We start from the raw sequence: 16,069 nt of genomic DNA, 5'->3' as shown, positions 1-16,069 counted from the left end.
TATCTGGGTATAATTACTGTGAGGGGCACATATCTGGTATATTACTCTGAGGGGGCACATATCTGGTATATTACTGTGAGGGGCACATATCTGGTATAATTACTGTGAGGGGCACATATCTGGTATATTACTGTGAGGGGGCACATATCTGGTATATTACTGTGAGGGGCACATATCTGGTATAACTACTGTGAGGGGGCACATATCTGGTATATTACTGTGAGGGGCACATATCTGGTATAATTACTGTGAGGGGCACATATCTGGTATATTACTGTGAGGGGCACATATCTGGTATATTACTGTGAGGGGCACATATCTGGTATATTACTGTGAGGGGCACATATCTGGTATATTACTGTGAGGGGCACATATCTGGTATATTACTGTGAGGGGGCACATATCTGGTATAATTACTGTGAGGGGGCACATATCTGGTATATTACTGTGAGGGGCACATATCTGGTATAATTACTGTGAGGGGCACATATCTGGTATAACTACTGTGAGGGGGCACATATCTGGATATAACTACTGTGAGGGGCACATATCTGGTATAATTACTGTGAGGGGGCACATATCTGGTATATTACTGTGAGGGGCACATATCTGGTATAATTACTGTGAGGGGCACATATCTGGTATATTACTGTGAGGGGCACATATCTGGTATATTACTGTGAGGGGCACATATCTGGTATATTACTGTGAGGGGGGCACATATCTGGTATATTACTGTGAGGGGCACATATCTGGTATATTACTGTGAGGGGCACATATCTGGTATATTACTGTGAGGGGGGCACATATCTGGTATATTACTGTGAGGGGCACATATCTGGTATATTACTGTGAGGGGGCACATATCTGGTATATTACTGTGAGGGGCACATATCTGGTATATTACTGTGAGGGGGGCACATATCTGGTATATTACTGTGAGGGGCACATATCTGGTATATTACTGTGAGGGGGCACATATCTGGTATAATTACTGTGAGGGGCACATATCTGGTATAACTACTGTGAGGGGGCACATATCTGGTATATTACTGTGAGGGGCACATATCTGATATAATTACTGTGAGGGGCACATATCTGGTATAACTACTGTGAGGGGCACATATCTGGTATATTACTGTGAGGGGCACATATCTGATATAATTACTGTGAGGGGCACATATCTGGTATAACTACTGTGAGGGGGCACATATCTGGTATATTACTGTGAGGGGCACATATCTGGTATATTACTGTGAGGGGGCACATATCTGGTATAATTACTGTGAGGGGCACATATCTGGTATATTACTGTGAGGGGCACATATCTGGTATATTACTGTGAGGGGGCACATATCTGGTATAATTACTGTGAGGGGGCACATATCTGATATAATTACTGTGAGGGGCACATATCTGGTATATTACTGTGAGGGGGCACATATCTGGTATAATTACTGTGAGGGGGCACATATCTGATATAATTACTGTGAGGGGCACATATCTGGTATATTACTGTGAGGGGGCACATATCTGGTATATTACTGTGAGGGGCACATATCTGATATAATTACTGTGAGGGGCACATATCTGGTATAACTACTGTGAGGGGGCACATATCTGGTATATTACTGTGAGGGGCACATATCTGGTATATTACTGTGAGGGGCACATATCTGGTATATTACTGTGAGGGGCACATATCTGGTATATTACTGTGAGGGGCACATATCTGGTATATTACTGTGAGGGGCACATATCTGGTATAATTACTGTGAGGGGGCACATATCTGGTATACTACTGTGAGGGGCACATATCTGGTATAATTACTGTGAGGGGCACATATCTGGTATATTACTGTGAGGGGCACATATCTGGTATATTACTGTGAGGGGGCACATATCTGATATAATTACTGTGAGGGGCACATATCTGGTATATTACTGTGAGGGGGCACATATCTGGTATAATTACTGTGAGGGGGCACATATCTGGTATATTACTGTGAGGGGCACATATCTGGTATATTACTGTGAGGGGCACATATCTGGTATATTACTGTGAGGGGCACATATCTGGTATAACTACTGTGAGGGGGGGCACATATCTGGTATAATTACTGTGAGGGGCACATATCTGGTATAACTACTGTGAGGTGCACATATCTGGTATATTACTGTGAGGGGCACATATCTGGTATATTACTGTGAGGGGCACATATCTGGTATAATTACTGTGAGGGGGGCACATATCTGGTATATTACTGTGAGGGGCACATATCTGGTATATTACTGTGAGGGGCACATATCTGGTATATTACTGTGAGGGGGCACATATCTGATATAATTACTGTGAGGGGCACATGTCTGGTATATTACTGTGAGGGGAACATATCTGGTATATTACTGTGAGGGGCACATATCTGGTATCTTACTGTGAGGGGCACATATCTGGTATAATTACTGTGAGGGGCACATATCTGGTATATTACTGTGAGGGGCACATATCTGGTATAATTACTGTGAGGGGCACATATCTGGTATAACTACTGTGAGGGGGCACATATCTGGTATATTACTGTGAGGGGCACATATCTGGTATATTACTGTGAGGGGCACATATCTGGTATAATTACTGTGAGGGGCACATATCTGGTATAATTACTGTGAGGGGCACATATCTGGTATAACTACTGTGAGGGGCACATATCTGGTATAACTACTGTGAGGGGCACATATCTGGTATAATTACTGTGAGGGGGCACATATCTGGTATATTACTGTGAGGGGCACATATCTGGTATAATTACTGTGAGGGGGGCACATATCTGGTATATTACTGTGAGGGGCACATATCTGGTATAATTACTGTGAGGGGGCACATATCTGGTATAATTACTGTGAGGGGGGCACATATCTGGTATATTACTGTGAGGGGCACATATCTGGTATATTACTGTGAGGGGCACATATCTGGTATATTACTGTGAGGGGCACATATCTGGTATATTACTGTGAGGGGCACATATCTGGTATATTACTGTGAGGGGCACATATCTGATATAATTACTGTGAGGGGCACATGTCTGGTATATTACTGTGAGGGGCACATATCTGGTATAATTACTGTGAGGGGGCACATATCTGGTATATTACTGTGAGGGGCACATATCTGGTATATTACTGTGAGGGGCACATATCTGGTATATTACTGTGAGGGGCACATATCTGGTATAATTACTGTGAGGGGCACATATCTGGTATATTACTGTGAGGGGCACATATCTGGTATATTACTGTGAGGGGCACATATCTGGTATAATTACTGTGAGGGGCACATATCTGGTATATTACTGTGAGGGGCACATATCTGGTATAATTACTGTGAGGAGCACATATCTGGTATATTACTGTGAGGGGCACATATCTGGTATAATTACTGTGAGGGGCACATATCTGGTATATTACTGTGAGGGGCACATATCTGGTATAATTACTGTGAGGGGCACATATCTGGTATAACTACTGTGAGGGGGCACATATCTGGTATATTACTGTGAGGTGCACATATCTGGTATAATTACTGTGAGGGGGCACATATCTGGTATATTACTGTGAGGGGCACATATCTGGTATATTACTGTGAGGGGCACATATCTGGTATAATTACTGTGAGGGGGCACATATCTGGTATAATTACTGTGAGGGGGGCACATATCTGGTATATTACTGTGAGGGGCACATATCTGGTATATTACTGTGAGGGGCACATATCTGGTATAATTACTGTGAGGGGCACATATCTGGTATAATTACTGTGAGGGGCACATATCTGGTATATTACTGTGAGGGGCACATATCTGGTATAATTACTGTGAGGGGCACATATCTGGTATATTACTGTGAGGGGCACATATCTGGTATAATTACTGTGAGGGGCACATATCTGGTATATTACTGTGAGGGGCACATATCTGGTATATTACTGTGAGGGGCACATATCTGGTATATTACTGTGAGGGGCACATATCTGGTATATTACTGTGAGGGGCACATATCTGGTATAATTACTGTGAGGGGCACATATCTGGTATATTACTGTGAGGGGCACATATCTGGTATAATTACTGTGAGGGGCACATATCTGGTATAATTACTGTGAGGGGCACATATCTGGTATAAATACTGTGAGGGGCACATATCTGGTATAATTACTGTGAGGGGCACATATCTGGTATATTACTGTGTGGGGTCATTTAGGGGACTTGCTGTATAATTGTTTCGGGCGCAGTTAGACGCGCGGCCTAGTATAAAGACAACGACCATGACGCGCTCCGCACATATTGACTGTTCAGACCAGATGAAGGGCAGCCCTGTAATCCCCAAAGTGTGTAATGGCGGCGGACAGCAGGTTGCCTAGCAACCACTTAGCGTCCTGCCAGGGAGACCCCCCTCAGAATACATATAGCTGCATGCCTATGCCTCCTTTGTGCTGATGTCGGATTACTGGAGGTGTGCCGGTCTGAGCTCCAGGCAGCACTGAGGGCACAGGCGCCTCCTGCCCACAACCAACATGGCCGCTCGCTCCTCATAGGCATAGACCGGAAGCGGAAGCTGCTTCCCGGCGGAGAAAGATGGCGGCCCCCTGTGTCCTCCTGTCATCGGTCACACGGCTACTCCGTCCGGCGCTGGGAATAGCTGGATGGCGGGGAGCCCCGGGCGTGCAGAGCCGAGGACTGCGGCAGTGTGAGTGCGGGGAGGTCACATGTGTGCGGGGATGGCGCCGCCCGCTCCTATGACCAGATGTTACTACTGGAGAGAAGGATTAGGTTTTATGATACATATGTCTATATCAGCAGCAGTCTGTCTCCCCCCCCCTGGTCTCTGTTGGTGCAGTCTGTCTCCCCCCCCCTGGTCTCTGTTGGTGCAGTCTGTCTCCCCCCTCAGTCTCTGTTGGTGCAGTCTGTCTCCCCCCTCCCCCCTGGTCTCTGTTGGTGCAGTCTGTCTCCCCCCATCCCCTGGTCTCTGTTGGTGCAGTCTGTCTCCCCCCTCCCCCCCTGGTCTCTGTTGGTGCAGTCCCCCCCACCCTGGTCTCTGTTGGTGCAGTCTGCCCCTCCCCTGGTCTCTGGTGGCCCCTCCCCAGGTCTCTGGTGGCCCCTCCCCAGGTCTCTGGTGGCCCCTCCCCAGGTCTCTGGTGGCCCCTCCCCAGGTCTCTGGTGGCCCCTCCCCTGGTGGCGCAGTCTGTTGGCCCCTCCCCTGGTCTCTGTTGGCAGTCTGTTGGCCCCTCCCCTGGTCTCTGTTGGCAGTCTGTTGGCCCCTCCCCTGGTCTCTGTTGGCAGTCTGTTGGCCCCTCCCCTGGTCTCTGTTGGCAGTCTGTTGGCCCCTCCCCTGGTCTCTGTTGGCGCAGTCTGTTGGCCGCTCCCCTGGTCTCTGTTGGCGCAGTCTTCGGTCCCTCCCCGGTTTTTGGCGCAGTGTTGGCCCCTCCCCCAGCACGGTCATGTGACTCTTCGTTTATTTACATGTCCTTTTTCTATTTTTCTCTCCAGTGACTGAAGTGAAAGACGGGAAGGTGACGACGGTGAGTCCTGGTCATGTGACCGCGGAGTGCGCTGAATGTTATGTCCTAACATAAGGGGGAATCCGACCGCTGAGCCGCCAGCGTGAGACTTCTACTCCAGTCACATCCAGAGCTGCATCGTGATGTAACATCAAAACTGTAGATGCAGCTTTACATGTGACTGGAGTAGAAAGTTGTCTCTGTCCTGTTTGTTACAATGTATAAGTCGGACAGCTCAGAATAGACTGGATACAATTGTAGCAAACCCTCAGCTGTGCGATCAGGGCTGGAGCAGCCACTGACTGCATGAAACTCACATGGACTCCTCCATTTCTTGTAGATTGAAGGACGAATCCTTGAAGAGAAGCCGTCCATGTGCCCCCCGAATCCTGAGGGGCAGTGTCCGATCTGCAGGTGGAACCTCAAACACAAGTACGACTACATGGTAAGAGAGAGCGGCGCCCCCTACTGCCGGAGCTCCGCTCACTGCCTGCGGCGCCCCCTACTGCCGGAGCTCCGCTCACTGCCTGCGGCGCCCCCTACTGCCGGAGCTCCGCTCACTGCCTGCGGCGCCCCCTACTGCCGGAGCTCCGCTCACTGCCTGCGGCGCCCCCTACTGCCGGAGCTACGCTCACTGCCTGCGGCGCCCCCTACTGCCGGAGCTACGCTCACTGCCTGCGGCGCCCCCTACTGCCGGAGCTACGCTCACTGCCTGCGGCGCCCCCTACTGCCGGAGCTACGCTCACTGCCTGCGGCGCCCCCTACTGCCGGAGCTACGCTCACTGCCTGCGGCGCCCCCCTACTGCCGGAGCTACGCTCACTGCCTGCTGTAACTCCTGATGTAACTCAGGATCAGTACAGGATAAGTAATGTATGTACACAGTGACTGCACCAGCAGAATAGTGAGTGCAGCTCTGGAGTATAATACAGAATGTAACTCAGGATCAGTACAGGATAAGTAATGTATGTACACAGTGACTGCACCAGCAGAATAGTGAGTACAGCTCTGGAGTATAATACAGGATGTAACTCAGGATCAGTACAGGATAAGTAATGTATGTACACAGTGACTGCACCAGCAGAATAGTGAGTGCAGCTCTGGAGTATAATACAGGATGTAACTCAGGATCGGTACAGGATAAGTAATGTATGTACACAGTGACTGCACCAGCAGAATAGTGAGTGCAGCTCTGGAGTATATTACAGGATGTAACTCAGGATCAGTACAGGATAAGTAATGTATGTACACAGTGACTGCACCAGCAGAACAGTGAGTGCAGCTCTGGAGTATAATACAGGATGTAACTCAGGATCTGTACAGGATAAGTAATGTATGTACACAGTGACTGCAGCAGCAGAATAGTGAGTGCAGCTCTGGAGTATAATACAGGATGTAACTCTGGATCAGTACAGGATAAGTAATGTATGTACACAGTGACTGCACCAGCAGAATAGTGAGTGCAGCTCTGGAGTATAATACAGGATGTAACTCAGGATCAGTACAGGATAAGTAATGTATGTACACAGTGACTGCACCAGCAGAATAGTGAGTGCAGCTCTGGAGTATAATACAGGATGTAACTCAGGGTCAGTACAGGATAAGTAATGTAATGTATGTACACAGTGACTGCACCAGCAGAATAGTGAGTGCAGCTCTGGAGTATAATACAGGATGTAACTCAGGATCAGTACAGGATAAGTAATGTATGTACACAGTGACTGCACCAGCAGAATAGTGAGTGCAGCTCTGGAGAATAATACAGGATGTAACTCAGGATCAGTACAGAGTAAGCAATGTCTGTACACAGTGACTGCACCAGCAGAATAGTGAGTGCAGCTCTGGAGTATAATACAGGATGTAACTGAGGATCAGTACAGGATAAGTAATGTATGTACACAGTGACTGCACCAGCAGAATAGTGAGTGCAGCTCTGGAGTATAATACAGGATGTAACTCGGGATCAGTACAGGATAAGTAATGTATGTACACAGTGACTGCACCAGCAGAATAGTGAGTGCAGCTCTGGAGTATAATACAGGATGTAACTGAGGATCAGTACAGGATAAGTAATGTATGTACACCGTGACTGCACCAGCAGAATAGTGAGTGCAGCTCCGGAGGATAATACAGGGTGGGTAAGGTATGTAGACGGTGCCTCATGGGTAATCCTATCTATAACCTGTCGGCTCCTCTTCTGTAGTTGGAGAGCCTGTTGTGCTGTTACTGTGAGGTGAAGGGTTAATACTCGGTCTTCTCCGCTCTGCAGGACGTCCTTGTTCTCGGCCAGTTCATCCGCTCTGACGGCGGTATGTTATCGCGCAAGGTGACGGGACTGTGCTCCGAGGAGCACAAGAAGGTGCAGGCCTGTGTAAAGATGGCGCATCGAGCAGGTGAGGGAGGCATGGCCGCTCACTTACCTCCTGGCATTGAGGGATCAAACCCTTGGTTGCTGCTGAAGTCTGACACCGTGCTGTAAGCTGCTCACCTGGGTAGGAGTTGTCAGGAGATCCTTGTGACCGTCTTTCCCTTCCCTACGAGACGACCCAGAGGCTAAAGAAATGCCCCGCTGCCAACCAGTCCATCACCTGTGAGCGGGGGTAGGTTAGGGTTAAAGGGAACCCGTCATCCAGTGTATGCTGACCGCACTGACGGCGGTATAAAGCACTGACAGATGTCAGCGCTGTGTCAGTCATCAGCTAAGTGGATGCCGAGAACCAGCATCATAATCAAGAGTCCCATCTACCTGAGAAGAGTCCTGGTCATTATAACCGGCTTCTACCTAGTTTAACCCCTTTCTCTCTAGGAGAGAACTGCCAATCACCAGCAGGTGGGGGAGATTATAGTAACCAGGACTCTTTTCAAGGCCTGGGCTGCAATTATTATGATGCTGGTTCTCGGCAACCCTACTTTTAGCTGATGACGGACACAGCGCTGACATCAGCATTTCTGTCAGTGCTTTATACTGCCGTCAGTACGGTCAGCACAAAGTTGATGACAGGTTCCCTTTAACATTTCCTTTCATTGACAGCAAGCAGTGCTCTTTTAGAAGTTAATCCCACAAAGAATTTTGTGAATGTGACATCCAACCGTTTACCATAAACATTTTTGGGATTAACACTTAAATGCTCTTATCCACAGATATTCAGGAATGATGTTAGTATAGCGCCATCTGCTGCTTAGATTAAGTGGCTTTTCTGTGTCCACCTCTGTAAATGTGGTGGGGTGGACGCTCGGTGGGGGTCCTCAGGAGAGGCCATCAATATCAGATCAGTGGGGGTCCTCGGGAGAGGCCATCGATATCAGATCAGTGGGGGTCCTCGGGAGGGGCCATCGATATCAGCTCAGTGGGGGTCCTCGGGAGAGGCCATCAATATCAGATCAGTGGGGGTCCTCAGGAGAGGCCACTAATATCGGATCTGTGGGGGGTCCTCAGGAGAGGCCATCGATATCAGATCAGTGGGGGTCCTCAGGAGAGGCCATCGATATCAGATCAGTGGGGGTCCTCGGGAGGGGCCATCGATATCAGCTCAGTGGGGGTCCTCGGGAGGGGCCATCAATATCAGATCAGTGGGGGTCCTCAGGAGAGGCCACTAATATCGGATCTGTGGGGGGTCCTCAGGAGAGGCCATCGATATCAGATCAGTGGGGGTCCTCAGGAGAGGCCATCGATATCAGATCAGTGGGGGTCCTCAGGAGAGGCCACTAATATCGGATCTGTGGGGGGTCCTCAGGAGAGGCCATCGATATCAGCTCAGTGGGGGTCCTCAGGAGAGGCCATCGATATCAGCTCAGTGGGGCTCCTCAGAAGAGGCCATCAATATCAGGCTGGGATTACTGCCTCTGTATTTTGTGTATCGGTACGTTCTGCCCTATGACAGAAACATTTGTTCTTGTCTACAAACGGTTAAAGGGGTTCTGCACTTTCATTTAACTGATGATCTATCCTCTGGATAGATCATCAGCATCTGATCGGCGGGGGTCCGACACCCAGGACCCCCGCCGATCAGCTGTTTGAGAAGGCAGAGCCGCGGCCTTCTCACTGTTTACCGCTGGCCCAGTGATGTCACGACTAGTATCAACTAGCGTGGGCGGGGCTAAGCTCTGTTCAATTGAATGGAGCTTAGCCCCGCCCACGCTAGTTGATACTAGTCGTGACGTCAGTGGGCCGGCGGTAAACAGTGAGAAGGTCGCGGCGCTGCTGGAGCGCCGCTGCCTTCTCAAACAGCTGATCGGTGTCGGACCCCCGCCGATCAGAAGCTGATGATCTATCCAGAGGCTAGATCATCAGTTAAATGAAAGTGCAGAACCCCTTTAAGAACAGGACATGTTCCACATCTGTATGGACATCTGTATAATTTGCAGCCCCATTGAAATGAATGGGTCTGCATCCAAAAAACTGCAGCCCCCCGGATATGGACTGAAAGTGGTGGTGTGAATGGAGCCTAACGTTGATGATGTTCTCCTCTGCCCCCAGGACTTCTTCCAGACCACAGGCCCAAATTGCCAGAAGGAAAGAAACCCAAAGACAAATTTCATCTGAACAGGTAAGAGCGGACGATGGTCACCCAGCAGCGCCCCTCCCCCTATGTATCCTCCGAACCAATCACGGGTCCCCCTGACTGTAGTCTCGTGCTTATGTCACTGACCGCCATCAGCCCCTCAGGACTCATGATGTTCTCGGTCCCCCCCTCAGGTACCTCACTTTCTGGTCCGTGTCCACCGCCAAACCCATTCTGAGGAAAGGAATGAAATGGAGTAAGGTGAAGATGCCGGTCGGGGACCCCATAATGAAGAGTAACGTGCGGTACAGCCGCAGACCGCTCTCCTTCAGACAGTGACCTCTGGTCTGTATCTATATTGTGTCGCTGTCTACAGCTGCGTTCACGCGGAGGGTGAAGAATGGCGCGGTATTATTTAATGTCGGTTTTCTGTTCATACATTACAATAAACCAGGATTGTACAGATTGTGTCTCAGTCCCATTGACCTCGCCATGACGAGTGCGAGCTCCTCAGATCATGAAGGGCAGGTCGATGTTCCGCTCTCCGTTCCCGATGTACAGGTAACCGTGCTGCGGCGTCAGTGGGATGTGGTAGAAGGTCATCCCCAACCACAGAAGACTCCGCAGGACCACCACGCTGCTCCCCTGCTCCCAGTGCAGACTCCAGCAACCTGTGGGGGAGAGAAAGGGAGGTTACTGGGGGATCGGACTAAAGGAAGGCTTCTGTATATTCTAGGATTCAGGTGTCCAGATATGAGCCCCCCTCAGCGGGGTCCAACCCTCAGCGCAGGCACCCCCAATAACGAGGGACCATTTATAAAGACTTCCCTGTGTGAGCAGAGTTGTCGGATTGCAGAGCTCCGGTTGTGAATGGCGGGTGCGGCAGGGTTCTGGACAGGTCGAGGAGAGGATGGGTGTGGTGGTTCTGACTGTAGGGTGGGTTCAGGGTATTAGGTCCCCATGCAGTGACCAAATGAGATCTCATCCCCTCCGAGCTGCGAATGTGGAAATTTCCCTCGGCTCTTTCGTCTTCTCCACAATGAAAACCACATTTCGTTCTCTTTGTGGCAGCCGCCAAAGGGCGGTCTCTGGGAACGCTGCAGCTCGGACCCCGGAGGCAGCCGGCACATGGCAAAGCGTCTCCTCTGAGCCACTGCCTGGTAGACGGGCGCGGCCGCCTGATCCACCACAACTAATGAGGAGCAGAAACACATCAACTCGCGTGCGGAGGACGGAGCCGCTGTCTCCAAATTAACCCTTAATCCTATAACAGCGTGGCGGGGAGCTCGGGGACTGCAGCTGTCGCTCAGTAGATAGGCCTAGGCTACAGAGGGCACAACGCCAAAAATCGCAACCTCTCAAAGTGAAAGGCGGCTCAAGCACAAGTTACCAGTCGTACAGTGGTCGGGTTGTGATGACTTGTGGGTTGCGCTAGGACCCCATTCTTTTTCACTGGTGGCGATCCGTGTGACAGGTCTCGCCCCCAGCCTCATCATCATGACCTCGTTCCTCCATTAAAGGCCATGTGCATCCTTGGGGGCAATTTTATTATCATTGCATTGTACTCGTTTTGAGCTAAAATCATTTTTCCAATTGGTCTTTATTACAAATATTGAGCCCTTTTCTCTGTACAGAGCCGACTGTTTGCTCTCTTCCGTCAGTTGGGGAGCTGACGGACTCCTTATCTCTGACATTATAAACACTCATTATAGCGTTTATAACTAGTGGTAAGTGAAGCGAGCTTTATCCAAAGTCTCTTCGTTCAACAATTTCTGATAATACTGCACGGAGATCCGTCTCCATACAGTATTAGAATGTATGGGCTCCGATGAGCCGAGGTAAGTTATTTCGAGGCCGCGCGTGACTTCTTTGAATAACTTCTGTAGTTGATTTTTAAAGTGGAAACAACTTGAAACCGAACTCTGCTTCGGGGCCGATAAGTACCTCGGAATCTAAGCCGATTCTGACGTTTTGAACAAAGCGACTTCGGAGGAAGCATCGGAAGCGTCACTCAACACTGGTTATACGTAGTTTAAAGTGTAACCGTCGTGTTTCATCAAAAAAACATTTTAGCACTGTTACTGCTGCAGCAGCATTATGCATAAAGCAATCTTTAGTTTCTTCACATACCACTGTTTTCCTTAAGTTTTTCCGGCTGTTTAAACATTTACAATATGAGGACCTTCTCAAGAAGGCTCCTCTGCCAGTTCTCTGAGGCCAAAACTGCTTTCCCTCACTTACTGTAGCCAGCAGCTCCCTGCCAGCCAATCAGATTGGATTACTGAGAGACACGCCTCCTCACTGAAGCCTAGCAGTGTGAAGGACCGCCCCTCCGTCTCCCTAGCCGGAGACAGATGAGCCCTAGCAATGGTCTTATAAGGGACAGAGGACATTAATGAAAGCTGTTATTCTGACCCCAGGTACACATGCCGAGCTCTAATAAAATAAATGACAGTTACACTAAAAAACACAATGCAGCCGCACTCTGCAAACACAAATAACATACAACAATGCCATAGTTATAGAAAATATTCTAATGCTGCACTTATTTCGTAAACTTGAGATTCTTGGCAAAGACATTTTGTACAAAATTATTTGGGCCCGTCTGCCGGCGTCAAGGCGATCTCTGTAAGACGGGAACCTAACACTAAATTCTACCTGTTATGTGCCATGACGGCTACCATGAATTCAGGGGGTGCAGGTTCCACATGCATGCTGGGCCCACTCTGATTTTTACCATTTTTGGTGCCATAACGGCCTCCATTAAATCCAGGCCTTATAGAGATCGCCTTGACGCCGGCAGACGGGCCCAAATAATTTTGTACAAAATGTCTTTGCCAAGAATCTCAAATTTACTAAATAAGTGCAGCATTAGCACCAGACTATTTTCTATAATTATGGCATTATTGTACGTTATTTGTGTTTGCAGAGCGCTGGTGCGTTGTGTTTCCAGCCATGGCGGCCTGCACCTGCGCACTGGGATGTGATGACTGACCCCCTTTCTCTCAGAAGTTTAGCGATAAGGGTCACACAGCTAGAAAAACAGTTAACCCCTTTGTGACAGGCTCAATATTTTAATTGGGGGGGGGGGGCGTTGACCTCGGTGTTGGGGCACCCTCTCACCTTTAGGGACGTCGTGTTCCAGGGAGTTCAGGAAGTCGAGGGCGGGGTCCTGGTCGGCCTTCTCCAGCAGAGACTTCTTCTCGGGGTGAAGTGTTGGGGTGAAGTGGAAGAAGGAGCTCAGCTTTTTTGCCTCGTTGACTGTAAGACCTGGGGGGGGCAAGACAAGGGTCAGAGGTCATGACCATGGAGGATACAGCAGCGCGTATCAGGGGCCCCGAACCATCAGCTGCTCTTTAGGCCCCGCAGGCTGTGATTTACCTCGGAAGCTGCTGTTTACGTTGACCTGTCCGAGTGGATTCTTGATGAACGCCCCCCGCGGAGCCAACGCTGCCTCTCGATCAATCATTGCAATTGTGGCGACCAGACGGGACTCCTCCTTAAAGTGCTTCTGAAGAAGGAAAGTGGCAAAAGGGTTAACGGCTTCCCCGCTGTACCCCCCAAAATAAGGAGAGCCCTGAAAGATGCGCAATTACCGTCACCTCCTCCTCGTACACCGCCGACCCCTCCCCCGCCTTGCTGCGCAGAGTGTGCTCGTACTCGTGGGCGGGGTCTCCGATGAAACGGCCCTTAATCAGCTGCGCTTCTCCAATCACATCATCTGTAGGCGGAGTCAGAAGGCACCAATCCAGGCAGTTCAGGCTGCAAGACACAGGCAACGTAGTGAGGGGCCATACAGCACCCCGTGTTTCCTGTGCACCCCTCACTGCTGCCCCCTGTGTTTCCTGTGCACCCCTCACTGCTGCCCCCGAGTTTCCTGTGCACCCCTGGCTGCTGCCCCCCATGTTTCCTGTGCACCCCTCAATGCTGCCCCTGTGTTTCCCGTGCACCTGTCCCTGCTGCCCCCCGTGTTTCCCGTGCACCTGTCCCTGCTGCCCCCCGTGTTTCCCGTCCACCCCTCAATGCTGCCCCCCGTGTTTCCCGTCCACCCCTCAATGCTGCCCCTCGTGTTTCCCGTCCACCCCTCACTGCTGCCCCCTGTGTTTCCCGTCTGCCCCTCGTGTTTCCTGTGCACCTGTCCCTGCTGCCCCCCATGTTAAGTGTGCACCCCTCACTGCTGCCCCTCGTGTTTCCCGTCTGCCCCTCGTGTTTCCCGTCCACCCCTCACTGCTGCCCCCCGTGTTTCCTGTGCACCTGCCCCTGCTGCCCCCCATGTTCAGTGTGCACCCCTCACTGCTGCCCCCCGTGTTTCCCATCCACCCCTCACTGCTGCCCCCCGTGTTTCCTGTGCCCCCCTCACTGATGCCACCCATATTTCTCGTGCCCCCCATGTTCAGTGTGCACCCCTCACTGCTGCCCCCCGTGTTTCCCATCCACCCCTCACTGCTGCCCCCCGTGTTTCCTGTGCCCCCCTCACTGATGCCACCCATATTTCTCGTGCCCCCCATGTTCACTGCTGCCCCCCATGTAAACTGCTGCCCCCCCATGTTCACTGCTGCCCCCATGTTCACTGCTGCCCCCCCATGTTCCCTGTGCCCCCCTCACTGCTGCCCCCCATGTTTCCTGTGCCCCCTCACTGCTGCCCCTCGTGTTTCCCGTCCACCCCTCACTGCTGCCCCCCGTGTTTCATGTGCCCCCCTCACTGCTGCCCCCCATGTTCACTGCTGCCCCCCATGTTCCCTGTGCCCCCTCACTGATGCCCCCCGTGTTCCCTGTGCCCCCCTCACTGCTGCCCCCATGTTCCCTGTCCCCCCCTCCATGTTCCCTGTGCCCCCCGTGTTCCCTGTGGCCCCCCCCCGTGTTCCCTGTGCCCCCCCCCCCCCGTGTTCCCTGTGGCCCCCTCCGTGTTCCCTGTGCCCCCCATGTTCACTGCTGCCCCCATGTTCCCTGTGCCCCCCTCACTGCTGCCCCCTGTGTTCCCTGTGGCCCCCTCCGTGTTCCCTGTGGCCCCCTCCGTGTTCCCTGTGGCCCCCTCCGTGTTCCCTGTGCCCCCCATGTTCACTGCTGCCCCATGTTCCCTGTGCCCCCCTCACTGCTGCCCCCCATGTTCCCTGTGCCCCCCTCACTGCTGCCCCCCATGTTCCCTGTGCCCCCTCACTGCTGCCCCCCGTGTTCCCTGTGCCCCCCTCCATGTTCCCTGACCCCCCTCACCTGTAGAATGTCCTCCGGCTGCTCAGCTGCTCGCCCCCATCCGTGCCCTGTGCTATGTAGTAGTCCCCCTGGACCCCCAGGATCTTGCCCCAGAAGAAGACGCGGGAAAGCCGCATGTCTCTCTGGAGCAGCAGCAGGGAGGTCCGCAGGACGGCGCTCTGCTCGGGGCTCAGGCCGGGCACCAGCTCCAGGGACAGGTTCAGGCTCTCGGCGTCCATCGCTTCCCGTACTCTGTGCGTTCTCCCTGAGAACAGTAACCAGGAGATGCTCCGGTCTCCATAGCAACGCGTTCAGTAACTAGGAAGTGAGCTTCTCCTTGACAACGGGCCGCCCTCCCCCTGACGTCACTTCCGCTTCTCGGCTCCGTTATCAGCGTGTTCTCAGGTCGTGGATCCGTTAGGAAAGGAGAAACCGTGAGGGACGAGCCTGTGACATGTGTTCACACCTGGCAGCTGCGCGAGGTATTCCCAGTAATACAGAAAAGTACTGCTGACCTCTGACCTGGGGAATAAAGTGTGAGTGCTCCTCACTGACCTCTGACCTGGGGAATAAAGTGTGAGTGCTCCTCACTGACCTCTGACCTGGGGAATGAAGTGTGAGTGCTCCTCACTGACCTCTGACCTGGGGAATGAAGTGTGAGTGCTCCTCACTGACCTCTGACCTGGGGAATGAAGTGTGAGTGCTCCTCACTGACCTCTGACCTGGGGAATGAAGTGTGAGTGCTCCTCACTGACCTCTGACCTGGGGAATACAGTGTGAGTGCTCCTCACTGACCTCTGACCTGGGGAATGAAGTGTGAGT

General features: G+C 51.5%; 2 protein-coding genes across 3 annotated transcripts; one reads left to right on the top strand and one right to left on the bottom strand.

The window, feature by feature from the left end:
• Positions 1 to 4,590: 4,590 nt before the first annotated feature.
• On the top strand, positions 4,591 to 10,522 carry MRPS18A (mitochondrial ribosomal protein S18A). The gene is made up of 6 exons (XM_040430802.1): positions 4,591 to 4,746; positions 5,547 to 5,578; positions 5,898 to 6,002; positions 7,825 to 7,948; positions 10,033 to 10,102; positions 10,252 to 10,522. Exons 1-6 carry the CDS (start codon positions 4,635 to 4,637, stop codon positions 10,394 to 10,396), a joined length of 588 nt encoding a protein of 195 aa, XP_040286736.1. The 5' UTR covers positions 4,591 to 4,634; the 3' UTR covers positions 10,397 to 10,522.
• Positions 10,455 to 15,672, bottom strand: RSPH9 (radial spoke head component 9). 2 transcript variants are annotated; one of them, XM_040430800.1, is made up of 5 exons: positions 15,269 to 15,672; positions 13,660 to 13,819; positions 13,439 to 13,568; positions 13,181 to 13,327; positions 10,455 to 10,728 (listed from the first exon to the last, which is right to left on the bottom strand). In XM_040430800.1, the coding sequence occupies exons 1-5, from the start codon at positions 15,484 to 15,486 to the stop codon at positions 10,568 to 10,570; spliced, it is 816 nt and encodes a 271-aa protein (XP_040286734.1). In that variant the 5' UTR covers positions 15,487 to 15,672; the 3' UTR covers positions 10,455 to 10,567. The 2 variants fall into 2 exon arrangements, with proteins under 2 accessions (XP_040286734.1, XP_040286733.1); XM_040430799.1 differs by having other exon boundaries at positions 13,654 to 13,819; positions 15,269 to 15,671.
• Between the last annotated feature and the right edge of the window lie 397 nt (positions 15,673 to 16,069).

Source organism: Bufo bufo, chromosome 4, assembly GCF_905171765.1.
Source record: "Bufo bufo chromosome 4, aBufBuf1.1, whole genome shotgun sequence".
In the NCBI taxonomy this organism is placed as follows: domain Eukaryota; kingdom Metazoa; phylum Chordata; class Amphibia; order Anura; family Bufonidae; genus Bufo; species Bufo bufo.
Note: the sequence above shows the minus strand (reverse complement) of the source record. Positions and strands in the feature narration are given on the sequence as shown.

Coding starts and splice junctions, on each gene's coding strand:
- MRPS18A (XM_040430802.1), top strand. CDS start 4,635: ATGGCGGCCCCCTGTGTCCTCCTGTCATCGGTCACACGGCTACTCCGT. Junction 4,747..5,546: donor GAGCCGAGGACTGCGGCAGT/GTGAGTGCGGGG, acceptor TTTTCTCTCCAG/TGACTGAAGTGAAAGACGGG. Junction 7,949..10,032: donor AAAGATGGCGCATCGAGCAG/GTGAGGGAGGCA, acceptor CTCTGCCCCCAG/GACTTCTTCCAGACCACAGG.
- RSPH9 (XM_040430799.1), bottom strand. CDS start 15,486: ATGGACGCCGAGAGCCTGAACCTGTCCCTGGAGCTGGTGCCCGGCCTG. Junction 13,569..13,653: donor TGTACGAGGAGGAGGTGACG/GTAATTGCGCAT, acceptor TTCCTTCTTCAG/AAGCACTTTAAGGAGGAGTC. Junction 13,328..13,438: donor CGTAAACAGCAGCTTCCGAG/GTAAATCACAGC, acceptor TGCCCCCCCCAG/GTCTTACAGTCAACGAGGCA.